At 39.4% G+C, this 26,422-nt stretch overlaps 1 protein-coding gene across 7 annotated transcripts in view; it reads left to right on the top strand.

Moving 5' to 3' along the window:
- PTPRM (protein tyrosine phosphatase receptor type M) overlaps positions 1 to 26,018 on the top strand; it is a 474,059-nt gene extending 448,041 nt beyond the window's left edge. For all 7 annotated transcript variants that reach the window (XM_062570156.1, XM_062570154.1, XM_062570152.1 and 4 more), the window contains 10 exons: positions 4,454 to 4,570; positions 9,286 to 9,440; positions 9,743 to 9,878; positions 10,456 to 10,605; positions 11,047 to 11,220; positions 13,573 to 13,704; positions 16,800 to 16,925; positions 18,733 to 18,896; positions 20,898 to 21,033; positions 25,139 to 26,018. In XM_062570156.1, the coding sequence (XP_062426140.1) occupies positions 4,454 to 4,570; positions 9,286 to 9,440; positions 9,743 to 9,878; positions 10,456 to 10,605; positions 11,047 to 11,220; positions 13,573 to 13,704; positions 16,800 to 16,925; positions 18,733 to 18,896; positions 20,898 to 21,033; positions 25,139 to 25,192 (1,344 nt within the window). In that variant the 3' untranslated portion in view covers positions 25,193 to 26,018. The remainder of the gene's footprint in view (positions 1 to 4,453; positions 4,571 to 9,285; positions 9,441 to 9,742; positions 9,879 to 10,455; positions 10,606 to 11,046; positions 11,221 to 13,572; positions 13,705 to 16,799; positions 16,926 to 18,732; positions 18,897 to 20,897; positions 21,034 to 25,138) is intronic.
- Positions 26,019 to 26,422: the final 404 nt, after the last annotated feature.

Genomic DNA, 26,422 nt, shown 5'->3' with positions numbered 1-26,422 from the left:
GTGAATTACTGTTCTGGCTTTCATACCGCCTTTAGCTAGATGTGTCATGTTGCCAGATACTGCTTCAGATGTCACAATTTGTGTTCATTATCCACCTACTTCTTGCATTGTTTGTTATATTTAGAAATAGCAAGTACAACTTTTCACCTTTTTATTAGTTCTTAGTTTCTCACATTAGACTATTTTGTGGTGGGTTTTTTTGGGGGGGGTGGGGAGAGAAGGGGAAGTAGATAATCATCTTCTCCAAATTATTAATAAAATAAGCACGTATGGAACAATTGGGCAGCGTACCTTGGAATGAGCAGATTAGAGCGTTTTCGTTATGGCTCTGGCAATCACTCTTTTATCTCATCATGTGATGAACATCTGTATTTTTTGGCAATATGCTAGCATATAAATGTGGGGTGATCTGAACAAACTCTCAATTATAGTTCTGCTTAGATGAGATTTCAAAATTATGTTTTCTATTTTGTGGCTGATATTTACAGTTATGATGGCAACTGTGTGAAAAAACAATTCTAATGCATTTAATATTCAGTTCTAGATTTCTGTATCTATTATTTAGCTAAACCTTCTGTTTGTAGGTGTTTTTGTAAAATACGTACCAAGTGTTTATACAAAGGGAAAGAGATCCATCAAGACACAGTAGCTGAAGCTACGCTAAAAAGAAAAAATGGACAGACATATGTTGCCAGCAGTTTTTCTTGTGTTAGATGAGTAAAACCATATTCTATTTTGTTGCAATTTTCTTTCCATATACAAATAAAGGCCCTGATCCAATAAACATTTGTAATTGTGATTTCCATTTACATTATTTAATTAACTCCCCTCTTTAAGACCACTCTGTATTTATGTGAGAGGTCCTGGAGTAGATAAGAAATTGGTCTTTAAGCATTTGCTTAACTTTTGGCTCATCAGAAGTCCATAGCATTCCTGTGCATAAAGCTCGGCACATGAAGCAGCATTGCAGGACAGGAGCCAAAAATGGAGGGGAGGGAAATGAATTTTTTAAAAAAGAAAAAGTTTAATTTTTTTTCTCCCCGTGAGTGAATCGCTTAGTGCTGCTCTGTAGCTCTGACTGCAGCTCTGGCACCGTTCCCACAGCTCTTACAGCCCCTATTCCAGTGGGGAGAGTTTTCAGGAAATTGTGTTGTCATGGATCCTTCTGCTCAGCTTCCCGCCTGCTCCGTGCCCAAAATCCTTTGTGCAAGGGAATGAGAAAGCCCCCGAGGGCCCGAGCTGCGTGGGGCGCCAAGGGCTGTAACTTCACCGCCACATCCCCCCATGCCTTCTGAATTATTCCCCTGGATCGTCTTAAAGGAGGTTTAGAGAAAGAGGGGATGCAAATCCGGCAGTTGAGGCAGAAGAAGGTGGAGACTGTGCTCTTCTAAATCGGTCTAAGTGTCCAGTCTGTCTAGACTTACCAAGATAGAAACAGGCATGTTTTTCTTCAAAACGGAACAATTTAATTCAGCCAGTTTTTTCCTCCTCCCCCCCGCAACTGTTTATTTTCCTGAACGGGTGCTGGTTGGCGAGTGGCAGGCACCCGTCAGGAAGAAGCAAGGCTGAAGTTAGCTACAGAAGCAGAGCTCAGCGCTGGTTGTGCTGCGGCGGGGAGCACTGCTGCAGCTGCTTCCTTCGCCTTACGTGCGCTGGCCGTGTTTGTGTGCCTCAGAGTCTGCCTATGGAAAGGATAAGGGAACAGGCAGGAAAAGGAAATTAGCTCCAGAGATGGGGTTGTCAGTGGGCTGCTCCAGCAGTGTGAATTGCCTTGTTCTGCCTAGAGAGGCAAAAACTCATCTTAGTCATAGGTAGGAAAAACCCGTTTCAGAGAGTTCCCAGCAGTGACTGTAAAGGGTGAGTTTGCTGGCAGGAGGGACTGGAGTAATGTGAATAGTCTCGTTTTTTACGATACAGACAAAACGGTGAGCCTTCAGTGTGTTTCGTATGGCCCCTATCACTCGGTTTTTTGGAAATATCATCAAACAAGATAAAATGCGACTACCAAACTGCTTGCAGTTCTTTTTCATGCCTTTTAAATGGTTGTTCATTGCTTGTACCCAGCGGGCAGGCATGGGAGATGACTACAGGCTTGCCAGAGGTCCTGAGGTTTAGGCACCCTTGGGATGGTTCCCCTCGAAGCTGGAGAGGGGCTCCAGGGCTGATGTTGATGCTGGGAAGCATCTCGTCCCTACTGACGGCCTGTCAGCCCCCAGCTGGTGCGATAGAGGGGGAAATCGGTTTTACCAAGCTTGGTACCTGGTCCCCAAGCACTGAGGGCTGGGAGTACTGTGGGAGGCCCCCACTACAGGGCTCTCCCCATGGAAGGGGGCAGTGTGACCCCCTGTTTGCCAATAGTCCTGAAACTGTGTTTAACACCAGATGAAATGTTAAGGAAATCATAAAGAAGGCTTCTCAGCCAATACTAATGCAGTTATTAGGTCTGAAAACAGGCATAGAGAAAGAAATAAAAACATACTTAGAGCTACATGAACTTTAGATCAGCTCTGGGAGCTTTTCATCAACTGTGTAAGCAGGAATGAGCTGTTAGGATGCTTGTATAATCTTATGGCTAGGAGCCAGTCCTTCAAATCAAGGCACTTTCTTTGCTGCAGAGGATCCTGATATGGGGCTGTGTTTTTCCAAACCTTCACCGAACCTCAGCTCAGATTTAAATTTTATCCTACTAAAGAGTTTCCTCTGGTTCATAATTTGATGAGATTGTCACTTCTGAACTGTCGGCCGTGCCCTGGCAGACTCTTGATTTCATCACCCACTGTTACCTCTTTGGTGTGGCGAGAGCTGTCTTCTGCCCACACAGAGGTTGTTAGTGATTATCAGCTACATCACTAGAAACAGCTTCTGAGGAAGACATTTTCTTCTGCCTGATAGGACACGGTTCAACTCTCTGCATAATCCTGTATGTATTAAACTTGGAGTTTGTATAAATAAATCTGTTGAATCGTGCTCTACAGTTTTCACTGTGTGCTTATATGCTGTGTGCTTTGTTTTTACCTCTTACTCAAGAGTAGACATAATAGTAATCCAAATATTTTGGCATGATAATGAGTTTGAGAAGTATTCTTACAGTTTTGAAGTTTAATATATTTTTAATTTTGTATCAGTTTTCCATTCAAAATTTGAAGTGTTTTTTTACACAACCCATTTAAGTGTATATTCAAATACGCTAGTCCACTTACATATATTAAAAGATAAGTTTTTAGTTTTCCCTTCAGTGAGAGACAGGGAGAAAGAGAGAAAACATTTCAAATAGCAGATGTATAACAGATGCTACTCTTAGCACGTACTGCACTACTGGATGACGGCCAGTTGCAGTGCTGATAGCATAGCATTACTGTAATACAGCAGAATAAAATGTGGCTATGTAATTAATGTGTTAGCTTCCCCACCACCACCTTGTCCACACAGACAGGAAGAAGGTGAAAAGTCTTAAGTATGTCTAGTTACCTGCATGCTAATACACAATCTCCTCAGCCACCCATTTAAAAAAAATAGCAGAATAATACTCCATGCCTTCCTTAAGCGTGCATTAAATATTGTGAAGTCCATGCCATGTGGACCACAGCAGGGCTCAGAAAATCTGAAATAGAGTTTACAAAACCCATCTTCTTTCTGTCTCCATAGCTAGGATAAATTTGCCAAGAAAGCGCAGCTCCAGAAGCCTACAGAAATCAGTAAGAGGAGGAGGGGAAGTCATCTCACCTAGCCTTAGCCACTTACAAGGCAAACATATAGGCTACTGCAGTCTCTAGGGTTGCTTCATGGCTAGCAGAGATAAAGGCAGCTCTAGAAGGCGTTCATCCTACCCACCTTAGTTTGAGTTGAGTGAGGTGCATACCATGTTTGGGGTCGTCTAGGGGAATGATGTTAAAGCCCAGAAATAAAACTCATCTCTTGACATCAGGTGTTGGGTTTTGTCATTTGACCTCTCAATAGGTTCTTTGAAAAGTTAATTTGAAAAAAAAACAGATATTTTTGTAATACTAGAGAAGATCCTTCTTGTTTGAAAAACACATTTTCATTTTAGAAGGTAGGAAGATATTTTTAAAACAAATCAATGAGTAGAGATTGGGGGAAAAAAGCTTCCTTTGGTAGTTTCTTCCACTGGACACACCCTGAGCTGGAAAGCACAGGAAATGAGCAGTTACTGTAACTGGCTTATGCGCAATATAAATATCTCTTGTGCTAGGTACAAATTTACCTTTCTTTGCTAAATAAAACACAACTATATCCTGCAACTCAGAAAGCTGTCCTAAAATACATATATATATATGTATATCCTTTAAACATAAACCATTTGCACATGTAGAAAGTATGATTGTTCTGTACATGATTGAATTTTTAAACATAAATCGTTGCAAAAAATAAAGGTGAGATTTAGCATGAACCTTCAAAAATAAATGAACCTTAATTTCTTTTGTATTTTTAAAAGGTCAAGTGCTGCAAATACTGGCCAGATGACACAGAGATATATAAAGACATTAAAGTTACCCTAATAGAAACAGAGCTCCTGGCTGAATACGTGATTCGAACATTTGCAGTAGAAAAGGTAAGTTACAAAATTCAGTTTTTTACATATCATGATATCTGCCTCGATAACTTTTACCTAAATTCAACATGGAAAAATTAAATTCATTGACTGACAGCCTGCTATTTTTTAGTTATTTTCTTTGGATTATCACCTGGCGCCCTCATATGGTGGACCGCGTTTTCCTTGAAATGCAGATACTTTTCTGCCCTTTTCCAACACCATTGGTTCCTGCTTGAGTTGGAAGTGATGCTCCTTGTCTAGGAAAAATCAAAGCCTCTCTCTCAGCAATCACTTGAAAACCACATTCATGCTGTTCTCCCATCTTGCATTTGCTACAGTCATTTTGTGTCTGCCCCAGAAGCTGCAAGCACTGTGATTCAGAAGTCCGTCATTGTGAATACTGTAATCTGCTGGTCCAGTGTGTTTCTGGTCTGCAGTGAAACATTTGTGTAGCAAACTTATCGTTCTTTTCCGACAATTTCACTTTTAGTAGGGAACTTTGCACTTTATACAGAGTTCCAATCTGCATATTGTTTTGCTGTTTATTAGAAAAATACTATTTATTTTTTTTGATGTTTATTTGATTGTATCGCTTTCTCAAACAGCTTATAATATATGAACAACATACCAATAACAAATATGGTACTTACTGAAAGTGAAAACAAGGAGAGTGGGTTAATGCTGCAGTATGTCAGGCTTCTTGTGTCCGTTCAGGGGTTTTATTCAGAATTCTTGTTCAAGGACAGAAGTGTGTTAGTTGTATGTATCAGGACTTATCTGAGTGGCAGAACAATGAGAAAGGTCCTCTTTGGGATACTGGAGATTCCCAAACCTGCACTGAATTAATGTTCACTCAGTATCACCACAAGTAGACCTTCGACTAATTATCTCAGAAAACAGCCTTTGATTTAGTAGCAGTACGTCATACTAAAACTAAATTCATTCTAAAATGAAACCAAAGTTGAGACCATAACCATTCAGTTATGGTCTTGAAGAACATAATCTTTTGCATCAGATTCTTGTACCCAAGTAAATGAAAACCCAAGTAGATGAAACCTCCAGAGAGGTCTTCGTATATATCCACAATAACAAAGCAATTAGTCTTTTTTCCTGTTTTATTTTTCAATCTAATAGTTAGATATGCATGAATACAGCAACCTGAGTGTAATGATAATAAATTTAAAGTTTGAATGAATTGAAATATTTTATCTTGTATACTACTGTATATATTGTACTTCAAATTCATTCAAGCCTGTTGTTTCCTTCCATTTAGATATTTTTAATAAACAGATGAGAAAGGATGGCTACACTTTGAAGTAGCTGCGACACTGGTTGATTTCTATTCTGCAGATTTTAAGCCCATGCTTTGATGTTAGCTTTCCACTTCTTAACTGGGAGTGGAAAAAAAGACCTAGCGGATTTTACAGTTACTCGTAACCAAACTGTCTTGAATAAGTGCATTAAAACAGATAGAGATAAAAGGCACTAAACATTTTATTGCTTTAAAAAAATCTCCATCTGAAAAGATTTCATTTAAACACTGCTTTTTTAATAGTTGGTAGTTTTCCAGTAAGCCTCTGAAAGCAGTGTCAATGTAGTTTGAGTAAAGTACATTTATTTTTACCCCATTTACCTTATTTTTTTAACTGTTCTGGTAGTACTAAGAGGTCAAGTCGGTACATTCCTTACACTATAATTTTCTCAAGTTTAGATTTCTGATCTATTGGGACTGGTAGTGTTCAGCATCTCTATCGACAAGCTGCATTATGAGACAGAGCCCACTCTAACTGAGTTTGCAGATAAGTGCAGTGTTGAAACTCTGAGCAGTAGAGCCTCAGCTCAAAGGGGCTTGAAAATTCAGCTAGTAATTCAGTAAGGAGAAATGCAAACCTCTGCACCTTACGTGGATTACCCCATGAGTCAGTACAGCCTGGAAACTGCCTGGCAGCCCACCACCACCCCTGCCAGAGGACCTGGGGCTTACAGTCAACTCCAAATTGAGTATAAATCAGCTGTGTACTCTCACCTTCAATATTACTCCCCTTTAATATGTACGATTTTTCCAGTTTGGAGCTCCTCATTTTAGGAAAGATGTTGAGAAACTGAAGAGGATTTCTCCAGATCTAGCAGATGACTACTAAAATGATTAAGGCTGTAGGAGATAGGACTGCAATGAGAGGTTAGAGAGCTGACCTTGTTTGGTCTGTCAAAGAGGAAGAAGCAGAAAAGTGAAGAGTGCCCTTAGAAGGGATCTAAGGGCAGCCAGCAACTACTCGAAGGGCATTTACAAAGTTGGTGGTGCTAAATTTTTCTTGTTGGTGCTGTATGGGGTCCAAATGTTGCAACTTGAGAGGCTTGGAGTGGGCATCAGCCCACTCTGAGTGGGAGGTTGGACTGGAGCCATCCAGAGGTCCTTTCTGACCATGATTCTGTACCTATGGATGATCATTCTCACACCTGCTCTTAAAATAAAATTTAGAAGCTAATTAGTTTGGGGATAAATTCATTGACTTTTTTTTAATGACTATTTGGAAATTTTTGAGGATCGGGGGAATAACACTGAGAAAATTGAACTGAAAATTACTCTCTGATCCTGGAAAACACTGCCTAGGTACTTTTTACTTTGTGTATATAAGCAGTTCCTTTGGAATTACAATACAACAGTTATCTCAGATGAATTACTCAGATAGTAACATACAGCAGCACCATAAGTATTTGTAAGATTAGGGCCTAGATTTTTTAACATCCTAAGAATTGCTAGAAATGTGCACCATTTTTCTGATTGTTTCAGCTGAAAAAAAAAGTGAAAAATACAGTCTTTCCGAGCTGAACATATGCTTTTATGATTCATGCAGTTGTGTTGCTATTTGGGGTTTAGAAACCAGCAGGGAGGCTACAGACATGAAAATCGTTCTTTTGTAGGTATAATAAGCAAACTTGTTATAAAAGTAGCCAATATGCAAAATCTTTTCTAAGTAGTGGAGTATAACGAATGATGACAGATAAAAATACAGTTAGCTTGATAGACAGCATTTCCATAACTATCCCCCAGGTTACACAGGAAGTATTGTGCTCTGTGCAGCAGCTGGGCACGTGATTTTGGAGATGCAGTTTACATTTTGTGAATTGCTGGATAATCAAGCCGGTTTACAGCGTGAGGGATTTTTGCGGGGGGTTCATTCTAGCCCTCCGCTTGTACAGTCATGGCACTGCATTTTTGCATGGGACCTTTGTTTCTTGGGGGACTGGACGTGGGCAGGCTTTACGGGCACTGCGAAAGTACTTGTGACATGGATGCCCTTCCCACGCACAGCTATTTGCAGAGTCGGCGGCCTTGCTTACACTAGCAAAAGGATCTGTTAACTAACACACTTTAAAATCCTCACCGTACAGAGACCAAATTGTATTTGAATGTGTTTGCTACAGTGTCTTGAAATAAAAATCACTTTGTTCCTGGGCTTCAGTATGTTTCCAAATTGTTCTTTAGGCTGTAAGGTCATTTCAGTAATGAGGGTCTGATCTCCTTGGTCTATACCAGCGTTGCATGTCGCCTCCTCTTTTGCTCTTTGGCCTGCCTTTCTGCATCATAGTTTCAATGGGAGATGAGTATGGGGAGACCCTCAATCCAGAGAGAGCTCCAATCTGAGCGGTCAGAGAACTGGGTCTCCAAGAGAGGCCATAGTTCCCTCCAGCCATATAGTGCTGGCACGACCAAAATTTCTAAGCCATTGAAAATCTCTGACTCTCTTGACTTGCGTACTATCAATAAATTAGGACATTTATGTTACTTCATTATGCAAAGAGATTATGCATATACCTTTTATATGCAAACCAGCTTGAGACAGGAAATACATCTTTAAGAAGAAAAACTGTAAACCACCAGTTATTAATATCATTGACATTTAGTCCAACCTAGACATGATATGTCATAATAATGCTGTTTGCTTATGAAATATGTATGACGGTCTCTAGTCTGTAGATTTTTAATGAGAATAAAATACTGGCAGCTACAATTTTGAAGAGGGAGGGGGAAATACAAGCACTAAGAAAATCATACCTAGCATATACCCTTTTAATATCCAGATTGCTCCGAAAAGTCACATGCGAAATTACTTACATGATCAGCTTCTCATTCATACCTGTCTCACCATATCCATGCCCTTGCAGGCTGCAGTAAATCACCTGATGGGCATGTGGAGGTCTACCAGTGTGGCCCATGTGATTGGAGGTGCACGAAGGTTTCCTACTATTCAGCTGTTTCTTTCAAACCTATAAAAGAGACAACAGATAAGGAAAATTATGCTGAAATTCTAGGTTCCTGAATTCAGCAGCAAAACTCCTGTGGAGAGCAGGGCAGGGGGAAATTCCATTTGTGCTGTCTGTTCATGGCCTTGCTATTGACTGGTTTTGTGATCATGGCATGTCTCTTAAGGCCAGAGTTTTCAAAGCAACCAAGTGCTTAAATATAGAGATGAGTGTCTGTCTTGTCGCCAAAAGTTTCTAAGCAGCCTAGTGCTAAATCACTCAGTTTTACTGTAAGAGTTTGGAACCAGTGATAGGTAACCTTTGAGCTTGCTAACTATTGAGAAGCTCTTCAGCAGTCTATAGAGAGGGGTGTATTGGCAGAGTTTCGGTAAAACTAAGGCTTTTAAAGTTACAATTCTGTGTTACCACACTTCAAATTATTTTCACATTCCAATTTGCTCCTTTTTCAACCTGTGTCTTCTTGACAGAGAGGTGCTCATGAGATCCGAGAAATTCGGCAATTTCACTTCACTGGCTGGCCAGACCACGGTGTGCCGTACCATGCAACAGGCCTGCTGGGATTTGTACGGCAGGTCAAATCCAAGAGCCCACCTAATGCTGGCCCTCTGGTTGTCCACTGCAGGTAGGCAGAACAGGAGTCCCTCTGCTGTGTTTTCCACTAAACTTAGAACCTAATTTTGCTCCGCCTGAACTGCAGAATTCCTGCAACAGGCTGCTGAAGCCACTGGAGCTCTACCCACAGTAACTTGCTACCTAGAATATAAACAAGAATGGCCAAAGTGAGTCTGAAATCCTGCAAGTGCTTGCATGCAAAGCTTGATTTCAGTGATGATCCCACTGGTCAAATACCTGCAAGGTGAACCCATGCACTTCACATTTTCCAAGGCTCTGCTGAGCAGTAACTGTGCTCTTCTCTTACTTTAGCGCTGGTGCTGGCAGAACTGGGTGCTTCATTGTTATTGACATCATGCTCGATATGGCAGAAAGAGAAGGCGTTGTAGACATATACAATTGCGTGAGGGAGCTTCGATCTCGGAGAGTTAACATGGTGCAGACTGAGGTACTGTTAACCTACTTGAATATTGCTATATGCTTTGCAAGAAAAGGTATTATTCTAGTCCATAGGACCAGAGCCCCTTTTGGTAAGCACCATCCACAAAGTATTTCATTGAATCATATGCAGAAAATAACCCACACAGGAACACGATGAACTGCTGCCCAAACACCGCATAGTTGTGTTGCACTTAATGTTTGCAGTGGTTTCTGAGAAAAAGGAAACTCATGAGTGTTACCGCTCCAGAATGAGGATCTGTTCCAGGATGCATCATATTGAGACCCCGTTCTGTGATAGCACCTACAGAATTGTGCGGAATAAGGAAACTAGTAATATTCTGGGGTTTATTACAGAGAGCTTACTGCACTGCTGTTTGTAACTGTAACTAGTTTGACTCAGTCCTTCTCTATTCATTTCCATATGTGTGGAATAAACTTCTGTGAACTGTTAGTGTTTGTCTGGGCTTGATTCCATGTCAGTGAAGTCAGCGAGAATCGGAGGGCCAAGCTTATTCATTATTATTTACCAAAATGCTAATAGTATATGCTCTCTACATCAGTAATTATTCTAATTGCTTTACCAGGAACAGTATGTATTCATCCATGATGCCATCCTGGAAGCCTGTCTTTGTGGGGACACATCTGTTCCAGCTTCTCAAGTTAGGTCTGTTTACTATGAAATGAACAAACTGGATCCTCAGACTAACTCCAGCCAAATCAAAGAGGAATTTAGAGTAAGTTGTGGTTAGCCTTACTTAGAAGCTGTGCTGTTCAGCTATGCTGAAGGCTTCTACTTCAGTGTTTGCTTATGATCATGTAAATTTTGGACCAGGCTTATGAGGGAAGAACTGCAAAAAAAAGAGAAAATAACTTGTCACTGATTGCTATGGGATAATAGTAAAATCTTTTTCCTCAAGAGAAATACTGTGTCAATTCCTTCTCCTGTCCTTTCTGCAGAAGACAGGGTACAGTGTGGTTGTCTTTGAGGTTATTTTGCAGGTGTATGTGCTTCTAGGTCTTTTTCTTCCAAACCCTACTGACTGTGATGGATTTTCATTTCCCTGCATGTTGACTCCCATTGCAACTGTGTCCTGAGTTGATCTGTTCTTAAATATTTGGGGATGCTTTCACTCTTGGATTAATTTTTTTCTTGTATTGTTTATTCTTTTTGAAAGACTTTAAATATGGTTACTCCAACACTGCGTGTGGAAGACTGCAGCATAGCACTTTTACCACGAAATCATGAAAAGAATCGCTGTATGGATGTTCTGCCTCCAGATAGATGCCTGCCTTTCCTCATAACGATAGATGGGGAGAGCAGTAACTACATTAATGCTGCACTGATGGATGTAAGTCTCTGCCACATCATTAATAATAAAAGGGAATAAGTTGCCCTCTGAACTGAGCAGTGCCAGAAAGTGGAGTCAGCACAAGAGGGCTGAAATCCTTCTAGCTTGTTTTCCAAAAACATGGCACAAAATCTTTAAACTCTCAAGCACATTTAAGATCCCACATATGTTATGTCAGATCCAAGGTTCCAAAGCCATGCTCAGAGCATGTCAGGGACTCCTGATTAATTGAATGTGTCTAGATTTCTCTCCAGTGCTTGAATTTTTAACCATCTAGCCAAGGAAAAAAAAGGAGTTACCTATTAAGACACTGAGACAGTTAAATGGGATAATAAGGTTTGCAGCAATATTTTAGCTTCCTTTGCTTCTAATTTAAACAGTAATTAACAAAAAAAATAATTGTCTGTCAGTACTAGATAGTACACAAGCCATTACTTCAGTCTCTCTGTTTATTTCTGTTTGAATGAATGGTTCCTCTTCACTTTTGTGTGGATTTTTTTTAAAGCATCTTTAGTAATTCTAAACCTGCTGATAGAATATCAGTAAGAAAACACTTAAGCCATCTTCACAGTCTGCAGATACTTATAGCATATCTTTGACACTTTAGAGATACAGTAATTATGGTTGTCACATACACATAAACAAGAAAACAGAGGTTAGAAATGAATGAATACATTTTAAATGGCTTTTTCGAAAAATGAAGCTTGAGTAATAATAGTTTATAGTACTTTTTGCATTTCTTTCCTTCCAAGTTCTCGAAGCATTTTCTTAATATAATCCTAAATTCAAAACACTCCTTTTAAAAGGTGTGTGTTTTATTTTTATTTATATGTGTAGAGAAACTGAGAACAAAAGTTTAAGTGACTTCTCTAGGTTCCCTCAGTAGGTCAATGGTACGTTCATATTAGAGTGGTGCATCCTTGTTCTGTGGTTCACAATCTTGCCATTACGCTGTCTTCTTTCCCACAGAGTTCAGTATGCTTTTGTTCTGTAAATTAAGTACTGCTCAGAAAGGTCAGTGCCTCCGTATTTGCTTTGAAAATACTTGCTTTGTCATGAGTCTTTAATCTTGAACCAAACAGTGAGATGGATCCAAAGGCGTATCTGGCCAAAAGGCTGCATGGGAGGAGGGGATTTGGGACACTTTCCACCCAGAGTGTCTCAGCTAGGCTCAGCAGTACCCCCTGCACTGAAGGACAGAAGCAGACATTTGTCCTTTCTCTGTTCTCCTGGTGTCAACAGATGCATGTCACCCTACCCAGCTGCATCTGCTGAGCTGCAGTCAGGTCACCTAATGCAAGCCTTTAAAGCTCACTTCAAGCAAAAAGGGTAGCCAGCAAGGTTTTCATATTCAGTACAAGAATAAGGCTAAGGATGATTTCTCCCAAAAAACTGCTAGGACTTCTAAGCCAGGAAGTGGCAGAGAGCCCCTCCAGCAGCTCGGATCTGTCTGCAACTTGCAGCAGTTGAGGACCAGCAGAATAGGAGGCAGCTGACTGATAAAACAGCAGGAGTGATACCTGCTGGTTATGGTTTGCCGAAACCAACGCAAAGAGCTGGAGTCTTGCATGTCTTCGTCTTTACCCCAAAGCACTAAATTAGATTCACATTCTGTGATCTGTTCAGTGACCCCAAGAAAAGAAAAATGCAAATACCTGGTTAGATTGTTGTCCTGTTGTGGTAGAAATACTTCAGCTCAAGGCATGTAGAGGATCCCCTGCCCTCTGTAATGAAAGCAGTGACAAACCCTCCCAGCAACTGCCCCAGTATGGCCCATACTGGCCTTCAACACTCAGGAGGACGGAAGTGAAAACACTAGTATGAGATCCACCGTGCACCCTTTCCACCAAACAGCTCCATCAATGACATACTCTGATATTAACAAAAGTGAAGGAGCCCTGAAATTTATCCCCTGGGTATCCTCACTGCTGTCAGATAGACCAGAATTTGAACAATCTTTCTAAAAAATAACTAGATATTTCCTTGCATAGGATTCATTCAAATTAACAGCTAAGTGCAGACAGACAAGACAAATCTGTCCGTTAACAGCTCGAAACAAAACTGTTGCTCAAAATTTTGTAGGAGTTTCATTAGAGGCAGAAACCTCTGATGGTTCTACTCTATGCCTGTGGCATAAAATAAGTTTGAGAAATATAAACTGCAGAAGTTATATTCTACCCCAGTGCAGTTTATTAACTTGTAAACATTCAAGATCTCAGGAAAGAGCTGAAAACATTGTATGAATTGTATAGAAAATAAAAATAAGACTTTTAATTATAATATTTTGGGGATATTACCGGCATTTTGCTGAATAGATTTTTTTCTTACCATTTCTTTTTTGCTTCTTTGCAGAGCTACAAGCAACCTTCAGCTTTTATAGTTACACAGCATCCCTTACCAAATACTGTCAAAGATTTCTGGAGACTGGTCCTAGATTATCACTGCACTTCGATAGTCATGCTGAATGATGTGGATCCAGCACAAGTAAGTCCAGATAACTCCTCCATTCAACAGAGAAGTGCTAGTGCTGCAGCACATGCACTTCAGAACAGCTTTAGGACATAATTAGTTTTATAAAACAACTTTAAACACCAACACATTAAAAAATGATTTGTAGCTTGAAGATATGCATGGGAAAGAGGAATAAATGCGGCCATCAGCAACTTCTCCACCAAAATGCTAATACACACACACATACATGTATCCCCTCATAATTTCTTCTGGTTGGAAAACATACTTTGGGAAGAGCTGATCAAAATCAAAATGTTTTGATTGTAGAATTCTGACTCAAATCTGAAACACAGCAGTAGTAGTCAAAACTTATAAAAAGATGCCAACAGCTCTTTGTTTGCTTGCCTGAAACAGGTCAATGACCTTGGTCTTCTTACTAAGGGATAGGTGTTCCCAGCAAGAAAATATGTGCCACATTTGGCACAAAATGATACTGTTAGCAAGGAGATAAGAACTGAACAAGAATGAAGACTGAGCATCCCTCAGAAGAGGAAACAGGGCAAAGAGACGCGTGAGGAGCTCTAATTACCTTACAAAAGAGTTGTTCATGCTGTACATGTTCTTTAGAAAATTGGAAGACTGTACCCACCTGTTTGGCGATTTAATCACTACCATTAATCACTGAAAGCGTCCTAGAGCCTAGCTTGCCGTTGTGTAGTTCCACATTCTTATACTGATATATTTTCCTTTATTCCAATGAATTACACTAGCCCTGTGCCGGAATAATGTGGTGGTAATCTGGATCCCAGATATGTAAATATTAGCTCATTACTGGTTCAGATAAGAGCAGTGGATATGTTTTATGGCAGAATCTCTGTTATATTTTTTCTTTATATGTTCAAAATCTTTTTAGCTTTGTTGAGTACTGTTCATAAGTAGAAAAATATTTCCTTTTATTTCTTTTTAATGTGAAAAAATTGTTTTAAAAACAGTGGTTTTCAATTTTGTCTTTCAAAGGAATGTCTAGAAGTTCTATACTCTGTTTTAAATACTGAATTTCTGAATACCAGCCCTTAACTGTCTATGAGGAGAAGAATAGAAATGAAAGAGAAAGCTTTTATTCATTAGTCTAAGATTATTTTCTAAGTGAATGAGGAGCGATTCAACGGAGTCAGACTGTTAGAGACTGCTGAGCAGATTTTTTTTTAATTGGTGAGCTGTGTTTTGAAGGTACAATAATGCTCAGCTATTTCAAGCATTTATTATCCTCACAGACTTTTAAAAACTATTGGGATATGCAGTTAATACACCTGCCTCTGCAGTATGTTAAACCTATTCCTTCTAATGTGAGTAACGATCTTTTCATTAGGAATAAATCTCAAAACCCTCAGAGAAACAGAAGTGGAGAGAGGGCAGAGTTTATTAAAAACATGCATTACATTCAGATTTATTAATAATTAGTTATTATTATTTATGTATATATGAAGTGTTTACTTTTCTGTATAGATATTACAATTTATATGGATTGTTATGTTCTATCGGGAAATGAAATTCAGCCCTTCACAGCAACTTTGACTTGGAGAGAGTCACTAGCATCACATGCATGCAAAATGCTCAGACCTGAATGCATTTGGATTTCTTTGGAACTTGAAAATCGTGGTTTCCTAAAACAGCTCTGGCAAACAGCTCTGCTTGTTATCAGCTACATGTTTTTCAAAGATCTGTTAGAACTGTATTCCTACATGTTTGAAAGACCTATACTAAATTGTGCCTAGAATGAAATGATATAAGCACTGGCACGTGCATGCCTCGTATTGTATTTTGCTATCCCACACGCTATTGTATTACGTAATAAAAATCAGTATAAGATTTAGACAATACTTAGAAAGTAATTTGTTCAGCAAGCTGAATCATATGAGCTTTCTAAGATAAATGAAAATATATTTTCCTAGTCCAAAATTCTGTTCTTAACTTGTTAAAGCGAACTCCTGCAAATCAGAGTGTGTTCTCTTTTTTTTACTAATGTAGTAAAGGACAGTTTTTATGAAATGTAGTCATCTCTGAATAGCTTTATTGAGAAAAAAAGTATAGTAAGAAATGCAAAACAACGTTTGGGAAAAGTGTGATTTGTCAGTTCAGCTCTGGATCACCAGCAGCAATGCAGCAGAGTAAAGACCACAGCTGTTTTGCTGAATGAAATAAAGTTCCAGATATGAGATCAATGCTCCTGCAAGCTCCTGCAAGCAAGCAGAAATTTACTGGGTTCATAATGAATTTTGGAGAATGCTTGCAAAAGCTACATGCTTGAATTGCTGTAGATATCCCTGAAAATATTTAGAGTTTTTTTTGGAAAAATGGACAAGCAGACTTTTCCAGGAAAGGCTCCATTTACTCTGTAACATATTTATAGAGATGATGATTGGTTCCAGGATTAAGCCACCATGATTTTATGAGACACTAAAACTGGGCAAAATAGTGCTAATGTTACTTTGTGATCTCTAGACACCCAGAAGTAATGCTTTCTGAGCACAAAAGAAAGTATAATTACTATTTTCAAGTGGCATTCGTAAGATGAAATGGAGCAGTTTTTGAAAATGTAAAGGGATGCTGATATTAGCCAATATCAGCATTTAAGGGTGGAACAGAAGAAAAAGTTAAATGCTGAGTTTCGAGCGCTGATGAACCCTGTTTCTTGTAAAGCACACATTCTGATGTAGCTTGAATTACTATCAACTTCAGGGCAATTGAAGCTACCAAGCCTTCGGTCTTGGGCTTCACACTGTCTCCTGGATGTGGTAATGTTTGACAGCATTTCCCTGTCCTGTCATACTGCATTGCAGAATTGACATTGAGTGTCAGAAATGTGTTACTCCAAATGCCGGAAAATGGCAAATCCAGCAGCAAGCAATAGCATGTTCAGTTAAGTGAAAAGGCATTTGTTTGAACTTGTTCCACCCAAGTGGAATCAGAGGGCTTGAAACTGGTGGAAGATGGTGCACTCTCTGTTTTATAAAGGCTTGTGTAAGAACTTAGGTAATAAATGTAACACAAAAAAAAATCTAGAAATGTATACTGAGACAGCGTTTAACTCAAAGTAATTAACTGTGCACTCTTTTGGCTTTCTATAGTTGTGTCCTCAGTACTGGCCAGAAAATGGAGTACACCGACATGGTCCTATTCAGGTGGAATTCGTGTCAGCTGATTTAGAAGAAGATATAATCAGCCGGATATTCCGAATTTATAATGCAGCCAGAGTAAGGACATTATTTGTAAAAAAATTTATCTCAGCAAATGAGGTGCCTCTACTCAAGTCATACAAAAAAAAAAAAAAAAAAAAAAGGAAGTTGAACTCAAATAAAACGAGTTTTAATTTTTCAGCCTATTTATTTGAGAGCAACAGTGAAATACTGGGTCATGCTATAATGAATGAGGAAGAGGCCTTGTTTGCGTAATTACAGTAAAAAATATTTTAATGCTACATGCGTTTGTCAAGCTTGTCAAATGCAAATGAAATAAATGCACTATTCAGATTGTATGGGTTGTCAAAGAAATGCTGAAATCAGTGCTGTTTTCAGCAGTTTTAAATTAGCCATCTTGTATGTGTGTGTTATATTATGCAAAGAAGGCCAATACTAGGCATATTTTTCAGTACCAGACTCAAGCTTTTCGTGAAGATCCTATCCCACTAATGACACTTGTTAATACATGTAAGCAGCATGTAAGGACTGGCAGGTTCTCATGCCCAGCTTTTATGCTCCCATGAAGCTGGCAGAAGAGCAAACTAGACATCTCTTTCAAGCTGAGCGGACGAAGGGACGCCACCACGGATCAGGCATCGCTTCACGCGGGGACGGCGAGCGCCTTCGCGCTGGCGCGGTGTCGCTGACGAACCGCCGGCGGGATACACAAGTGTTCCTGGGTCAAGTCAGGAACTGCCCTGACGTCCGATAGCTGTGAGGACAAAGAGAGAAAGGCCCAAAACCGCTTCCGAAGAGATACCCAGAATGCTAATTTCTGCGCAGGGAAGCGGGTTTTAAGCCTCAAGATGCTTCTATAGCGTTTTGAAGGCCTTGCGTTTCCAATAAATTTGGCAACATAAAAACACAGGCAGTGGAGCTTTAGCAGGCTCTGGGGCTGGGGCAGTCAGCTGAGAGAAACTGGCCAGGAAATCAGGAGATTCCACCTTTTAGCACAACACAGACAAGACCCGTTGAAGAAAGTATCTAACGCTGCCTCCACTTTGATTTATTTGTTCATCTTGTTAATCCTATACCCTCTCTATTACCACTTACTCTAAAGGAAAACATGTGATGTCAACATTTCCATGTGTTTAAAAAGTGTTCATTTTAAAAATGTGGCACTAAAATGCGCTCACTTTGCACGGAAGTGAAAGTGGCAAACTCCTAGACTCCAGCAGTTTTCGTGTGCCTGTTTATTATGCCCTTTTCAAAAGACTGTAATTTTCTGCCACTAGCGCTTGTTCTATGCCCCTTTTTATTTTAAATCACTATAAAGCAACTGTTCAGTAACATTTCACCAGAGGGTTCTGACTGCCTCAGTAGCACACAACAAAATAAAATGTAGTTAGATTTTTATAAGCAAGAGAAGTTGGAGGGCTTTATTTGGTTTTTAAAATGTTTCCTGCTTCAAAATATCTTGAGAGGTTTTGACCTTTCTTTTAAAAAGAGATAGAAGCAGGCAAACGCGCTTCAAAAATGTTGAAGCATGTGAAGAAGCAGAGGTTATATAATTGTATTGCAGCACTCTCTTTGCTACCAAGTTGCCTGCTATGATGTCAATTAATTATTTGCGGCTGTACCATTGCTCTATTCCAGGCTATTTGTATAACATTCTGTTTAAAACCTCTCACTCTAATAACTCTGTCGGAAATTAAAAGTCATAACTCCTCAAGGGCAGTTGAAATTACATTAGTAGTTTATCAGCAGCGATCTGCCTGAGCAACTTTCCGTGTCGATACAAATATCTGAATTTTGTACCATTTCAATAGACCATAAAAAAAATGTTGTTACTTCTTCCTGCTTGTTGCCTGAATCTGTGCAGCCCCAAGACGGCTATCGGATGGTGCAGCAGTTCCAGTTCCTGGGGTGGCCCATGTACAGAGACACTCCGGTTTCGAAACGCTCTTTCTTGAAGCTCATCCGTCAAGTGGAGAAGTGGCAGGAAGAGTACAACGGGGGAGAGGGGCGCACCGTTGTACATTGTTTGTGAGTATTGGAAATGAAAGACCGAAAGTAAAGGAATACTGTGTCAGGGATTAAAAGTTTTGTGAGGAGGTGAAGAGATATCGATCTTTGCCTTTCTATGTTTTGGTAGACCCCTGAAAACCTATGAGGTTTTTGTAAGAAGATGATAGATACAAGTTTATTCTAGTTTATAAAGATGCTCTGTGACTTGGCAAATGAAAAAGCTCGTACATACACTGAGTGTATCAAAATTGTATACTATCAGAATAATGTACTTTTTATTTCTGTGGTTTCGGATTGTATGTCAGCTGTAGCCTATTAGAAGAAGAATAAAAGTAGCACTGGAGAGTGTGATTCTTCATCCAAACATAAATCACAGAAGTAAAAGATGTGTGATCACCCAGTTGCAATGGCCCTTTAATTGACACATCTTTTTATAATAATGGTATATTTTTTTTCTCCTGCTGTGATCCATTTGCTCCTCTGGTACAGGCCCTCCTTCAATCTGTCACCATCCTTCTTTTGGTAGGGCTTAATAACTGTATGTGCTGTTTGCCCTCAGCAGAAGCTGAGCTTTGGAGACTGAGCCTTCAGTGCTTGAAGTCATATCCCTCTTCTTCTAAATGCCTGCTTAAAGATACTGTCGTGATGGAGAAGGGACATATGCATATTAGCCTGTGCTTTCATAAATTGGTACCCAAGAGTTAGGGTATCGAGTAACTTCCTAACATTTGGTTTGTAGTTAATAAAAGTTAGACCTAAAGAGGAAAATCTACATGTATTAATAACTCCCACTATCACTGACCTTCAACAAGTCATTGCAGATTTTTGCTCTTCAGTTTCCCCATCTGTAGTATGGGGATAATAATACTTTCATCAGAGGAGCATTGTGTGATGTGATTAATTAATGTTTTGAGATCTTCAACTGAAAAGACCCTTTTGAAGTGCAAATTACTGTTATCTCTAAGGTAGTTGATGATATTAAATAGTTGTACAACATCACACATGCGTCACTTCCAGGCAGTAAAGAAAGAAAAAGCTCTAATATAATCCTTTTAAATGGCTTTATTTTAATTAAAATTCTCAAAGAGTCCCACAATATCAGGCAATGTTTTGGCAGCAGAGAGCATTCTTTTCATACTGCCTGGATGTGACAGATGTGTGACATTGTAGCTTCCTTTGAAAATCAACCAGTTGCGAAGCCAGCTTGAAAGACCTGCTACCTAACTAGGCTGCACTCTAGTAATTATTAAGATTTATTATTTTCAGAGAAATCCAGCCTAAAGATTCTGATTAGAATACCTGTAGAAATAACAGGGTTTCCAGAAAGAAAGAGATTCTCTTAAAGATTAAAAATAACTGAGGGTGAAGTATTATTAAATACTATTTTTAATCATGATATGAACATTTGTGCCTGGCTTCTTTGTTAGCAAGTCACTTTGGGTTCTCATCCTCTGAAACTGTGCATGGAGGGGGAATATGTACACTTTTCATATACTTTCCTCAGCAGCGGGTCCCTCTGGCTGGTGCTTCTGGGGGAGCATATTGCCTCCTGGAATATCTCAGCACCACCTAGTGCTGCGTTAGAAGTGCAGCCACCAGAATATCTTGTAGGCAAATTAAAAGGCCACCGTCGTTATTGCATTTCCAGGCCCGATACCCATTACAACATTGTGTGTTAACGGTGCAAAGGGCTGTTGAGCTGAATCTAGAAGTACCTTGTCCTTTTTTCATCAGTCTTTGTGCTATCTCAAGAGTTCACTAAAAATAGTGGTGCAAAAGTCAGCCATCAAATTCACTTCAGGCTTTTAGCCTGTTGGACCCTGAATCATAGCTTTATGCTCATTTGACCCATTAATTCCACAAAAAAAACAGTGTTCGACTTCGAGCTCAACAGCTTTCATTGTTAATATTCTGTGATTTCTCACTACTGGAACTGGTACCTTCTGTAGCGATTCCTGGTGCTAGAACTTGTAACATAGAGCTGATTGTAATTGAGTCATTTTATCACTTTTATTGTAGGAATGGAGGTGGCCGCAGTGGGACGTTTTGTGCAATCAGTATTGTTTGTGAAATGCTTCGACATCAGAGGGCTGTTGATGTATTCCATGCTGTGAAGACACTGAGGAATAATAAGCCTAACATGGTGGACCTTCTGGTATGAGCATTTTAACTGCATCGCTAAGTAGAAAATGTTCCTTTTTCTCAGAAGACGCAGTAAGATTTCCAAGATTTGCAGTGGGAGTTGTTCACAAAGCAAGCAAGTCATTTTCAAAGGGGATAATGAAGTCACTTCACTTGTAAGAGTATTTTTACACTGCTTTCTTCCCAAGGAGACTTTGTCTCTGTTCATTTGATTTTTTTAAGAGTTTTAAACTTTCAGACGAACATCCTTATTAATTTTCTTTTCTAGCAGGCTGAGCCAAGTGGAGAGCAGTCCTTGCATGGGAGAAATAATAGTTATGTAAAATGAAATGCCAGATTTTCAAATTATATATTTTATAAATAGCTTAATCGCCTAATATTTATCAAAGCCATGAATTTCAGTTTGACATCCAGAATATTGCATTTAATTATGGTTGCTCTATCTCACAGAAAGATTAAAGGAGTTCAGAAACAAGGGGCCATGTGCAATTATTTTCTTAGAGAGTGTTTTATGTTAGTTTTTTTTTTTTTAATGGAGAATTGCTGAAGTGTCAGCTGCTGTGTCGCCAGAGCCACAGAACAGTTTAAAGCAGCAGGTTCTCACACTCCAGTGTGCAGTTGTGCATTTGGAGCCGGGTGCAGCGTGCTGCCCTGTTCTGAAGCCTGGGCCCTGAGGACACCGATTTACAGCATCCTGTCACAGAGGCGGCTGCTCGAGAGGCAGCCGTATTCGAGTTCACATGCTAAGCGGCAGAAAGCAGCATCTGGGCAGCTTCAGGGATGCTCACCCAATTTGAACTAATTTTGCAAGCTCTGGTTTAACAAGTTTGGGTCCCTGGGACTTGTATTTCAACATCTTGTCTACTCTACCCGGGATCCCATGGAAGAACCGCTTCCACCACAGCCCCCATCGCAGTGCTCCGAGCTAGCATACCTGTGAAGTCCCAGGCTCTCCCTCAAGCCAGGCTGTAGCCAAGCTGATGGATAAAAGCCAAATGTTGCCAGCTGCATGAAAAGAGGAGGCAGTTTGCAACAAGCACCATGGGGCCATGAGGCAGCAATGTGAAACTGTGAATCTCATATTAGTGAAGCTTTTGCAGTGATGGGAGGGAGCAGCTTTTTTGGCTTTTCTTCCTCCAGTTTATATTCTCAGGAGGGGAATCATCATGCCAAGAACCATACATTTTTATTTCCTGGATATTAAGAGAAATGTCCTACTTCTTCATTCAGACAGTATAGCTTTGGATAGAGACTTGGCAGTCCTGCTGTTCTCTGTTCTCCCAGAGCTTAAGTCCACAGAACACACTGATCTTTCATTCATTTATTTTATAGAAATGAAAATTACCAGTGTGAAGATGTACAGTTGAGGAAAATGCTGTCTATAAATTCCAGTTTGTGACAGTTCTCCAAGTACAGATTTGTCAGGCCACTGTCTCCATTTTTAAGCAGAGATTTTTTTTTTTTAATTAAATGCTAAATATATTATTTTAGTATACAGAAATACCTTTCGGTAAATTAGGGAAGGTACTGAGAATGCCTGCCCTGTAAGGTCTTTTCATTAGGAGGTTTCAAAGCACTTATAAAGGAGATAAGTATTGTTTTCCTTATTTTACAGATAGGGGAACTAAGGCCATGGTAGATGAGAAATCTTCCCATTATCTCGTAGTTCACTGGCAGAGCAGAGGTGGAATCACATTTCTTCTGCTGCTTCATACGAACAAATATTTGAGCTAGGAAAGGTTCAAAGGAATTTCCGTGCAGATCGTTCCATGGTAAAAAGGAATCAGGACACATTAGCTCTCTTCCTGGTCCTATTATTGACTTTTTCCTTTATGGCCTTTATTATATTAATATGTCTTTGCCTCAGTTTCCACATCTGAAAAATGAGAACAAGAATATTCATCCACCTTTGTAAAATGCTGTGAGATTATTGAGAAAAGATGGTGTACAAATGCTCAGGGTTGTAATTGCAGTAGTATTTCCCAAAAGTAGTTTTAAGATTCCCTTCTAAAAAGCTGTTCCACACTCCTCATTGGATTAAGGGCAATGGTTACAGTCTATACTTAGAGACTGTTTAACTGAAACCTGTTTTCCCTGTAAGTGTAAAAGTCTGAAAGCCACATCCATTCAATACAGAAAATCCATGAAATTCCAGTCAGCATCCAAAGGTACCACATGGTATTACAAAATCTCTACTACAGCTTGTCCAAGGGGTTTCGTAATACATGCTTTTGATCTACTGATGGGTATCCCAGAAAACATAAATATTCCTCTCTGGAGCTAGCTAACATAGGTAGACTTTTAATATCCATCATCAAGTGAATAATGAAAATGTACAAAGGATGCACATGCGTGAACACCATGGGAAATAAGAATGTCTGTCCTATAAAACAGGTGCTGTTTTTACTAAAAATGACAGATGTTCTGCTGGATCAGTAAATCACTAGAAAGTAAGCATGGAAAAATGGAAATGGATGAGTGGCTGACCTCGTTTTGATCTCTGTTGCATCATTATAGAACAATTGTCATTTAGTTAGAAGAATACTTGTAACAAAAGCAGAAAAGGAATAATTTCTATAGGACTTCTTTCTTTTCTTTCTTTTTTATTCTTCTCTTATTTGAAAGAATAAACAGGCTGTTTAAGGGGCCCTGCAGGGTCTTAAAACCTAACACACATCTCACTCATAACTTAGGCAATATAAGCACCTAACATATTTTACTGCAGTTGATGCTTTGAAAGAAAACAACTTAGAAACTGTCTGTTCTTGTTTCTGTTGTTTTTGGTTGTTGTACTTTGATTTGGGCTCTTAAATTTTAAGGTGCACTCTCTTCTCAACTAAAACACGACCCAAAGCCACAAGTATCACTTATTAGGTCAAGAGACTGAATCGTCTGAAATGTTCACATCAGTCAAAAGGAGAATATATCTGAAGTGTAATTGTAGTCTTTCTACTTGTGATGCTCAGGTGAAGGCTGAGTCCTGCCAGCTAGTTAACTCTGTTGTTAGTACACAACATTACATGCTTGGTTATGTTTTATTAATTGATTAAAGTGCATCAGAGAGAGGCATTTCAATAGCAGAAATAGTCACAAAACTGGTGGGTATTTCCAAACTAAATTTTTGGAGACCAGAGTGCTTGGATTCAGGGGACCTGCACCTGCTATTTCTTTCAGCTCTTCTGTTTCATTTAAATGTTTGTAACATTGCTAAATATTGCTGGCAGTAAGAATGAAAATGAGAGAGGGTATGTGGGGACTTAAGGCGGGGCTTAAAACTGTTGAAAGTCCTCCGTTGCCACATGGTTTTTAGTAGCACAGTGGGTGCGGGTCAGCGAGAAGCGCTGGTCTTTTTCTCCTGCTGAGGAGAATGAAGGGGATGAAGTCCTGACTGTTCATCTCCAAAGGATGCCGGTTGTGTCCACGTGCCGGGGGAAGGGACACATGCCTGGGCTTGGCCTCCTTTCCAAGCAGTTGCAAGTAAACACAGCGGTCCTGTGTATGAAGCACAGGGTTGGCACCTGAAAGCTTAGCCTGACTAACAGAAGAGCTGAATCATCCAGACTGTATTAAAAGTCTAACTTAGGCATCATCATTAAGCGCCAAATTGGAATGACTCCAGGCCTGAATGTTTCACTTAGGGAGTGGAGTATTGTGGTGTGGGTTTGAACTACACGTAGAGGAGGAACAGTATACAGCCCTTAGCCTGAAATGTAGTGAGTTCTTAAACAAAATAAAAGTTACAAACTGGAAAGTCCTAGAGATTGGGTTTATTTTAAGATAAACATTTCTGAAGAGGAATTTCAATAACTGATTCTGATAAAGCACTTCGTGAGCTTTTTGACAGGTGACTGAAGGGTTACAAGTCAATTTGTTTATTCATAGTCAATTTTTCTCCTACAAGTAGCTAAATACATATCTACTGAGAACAGAGCCGTAAGTTACTGCGTGAAGTGTCTATTGTCTGGTTAATATAAAGATTTTCTTCTATGAATATAAATGGGATTTGCAAACTAGTGCCCATTGACCATAGTTGATAGTAAATAATTTTAACAGAAGAGAAATATTGAGCGCCTTAATTAAGATCCTTCAGTAACTGCGGTTTTCTTTTGATTTTTCAGGATCAATACAAATTCTGCTATGAAGTGGCTTTGGAATACTTGAATTCCGGCTGAGGGCATCAACAGCACAGACAAAGCTCCTCCTCTCACCACCACAACCAAACAAAGCGAGTTGTTTCATGATACCCGTGTAAATGAGATGAAGACTTCTCACTGTTATGCTTATACTGCTTTGTATAATTGGCTCTTTTTAAGAGCCCGAAAAGATGTTTCTAAAACTGCTTGCACTGCCCATTTTCCACCCCAATGCCGCTGCTTGACACCCATACGAACATACACCAAACCACATGGCAGTTGTTGAACACTATATTCATACGTAGCCATTGATGTGGTGAAGCAGCATAGTCCTCTGGTAAATAAGAGAGCACAATTATATTCTTATGAAGGAATTTGTACTTTTCTGTTATGTTTCATTTCCTGTGATTCCCAGTTATTGTCACAGCCTAGTGTACATTTCTGTTCTGTGGAGAATGCTGTCTGGCATTTTGATAATATATGATTTTAGTTATATTTGTATTCTAACAACACATGCATAATAAATTAATCATATGTAGCTTATCTGAACTAATGGAAACACATGTACCAAATCATGTTAACTTTGTTGAGTTGTAATTTCTATCCACTTTGTACCATTTCAGAGAATCTTGATAGAAATACAGTTAGAAAATGCAAAATACAGGATGCTCAGATTAATATATCCAAAGCTTTTTCATTTGTTTGTTTATATTGTAAATATTTTTTGATTTCATCAAATTATTTATTCATTAAAATGATTTTTTTGTGAAGCACAGTGAGTGACAATCATTTTTATTAAGCCCTGGAAATGCTTACTGTATGATAATGTAAACATTTGTTTACCTTGTATGGATTCTCAGTTCAATAAATAATTACATACATGATAAAATCTTGTTTAATTTAATATCTCTTTGGCATCTGAGTGCCTTCAACTGAACCTCTTTGCAGATTAACTCTTGTAAATATTGAGCTACCTTCAAAGTCTGTGATCTAGCGTCAATCTAGCCAATAACAAGATGTCCCATGCCTACATTTAAAAAGAAGTGAATTCTGTATTTACAGATGCACATGCACAAATGGGGAATCTGAAAATTGCCCTTTGCTGTGACAGAAGGGCTGATGTTGGGCTTGCAGTACCCAGACTTGTCACAGCATCCTTCTGTAGCCTTGGGCATGCCCTGTCACTTGCCCTATGCCCACTGCTGCAACGTGAGGGTAATGTGCTTTTGTTCTTGGGAAGACTGACTTCTGTAAGGATAAACTAACTCC

This window comes from Rhea pennata, chromosome 2 (assembly GCF_028389875.1).
Source record: "Rhea pennata isolate bPtePen1 chromosome 2, bPtePen1.pri, whole genome shotgun sequence".
Taxonomy (NCBI): Eukaryota; Metazoa; Chordata; class Aves; order Rheiformes; family Rheidae; genus Rhea; species Rhea pennata.
The sequence above is the reverse complement of the archived record's forward strand: the minus strand, read 5'-3'. Positions and strand labels throughout refer to the sequence as shown.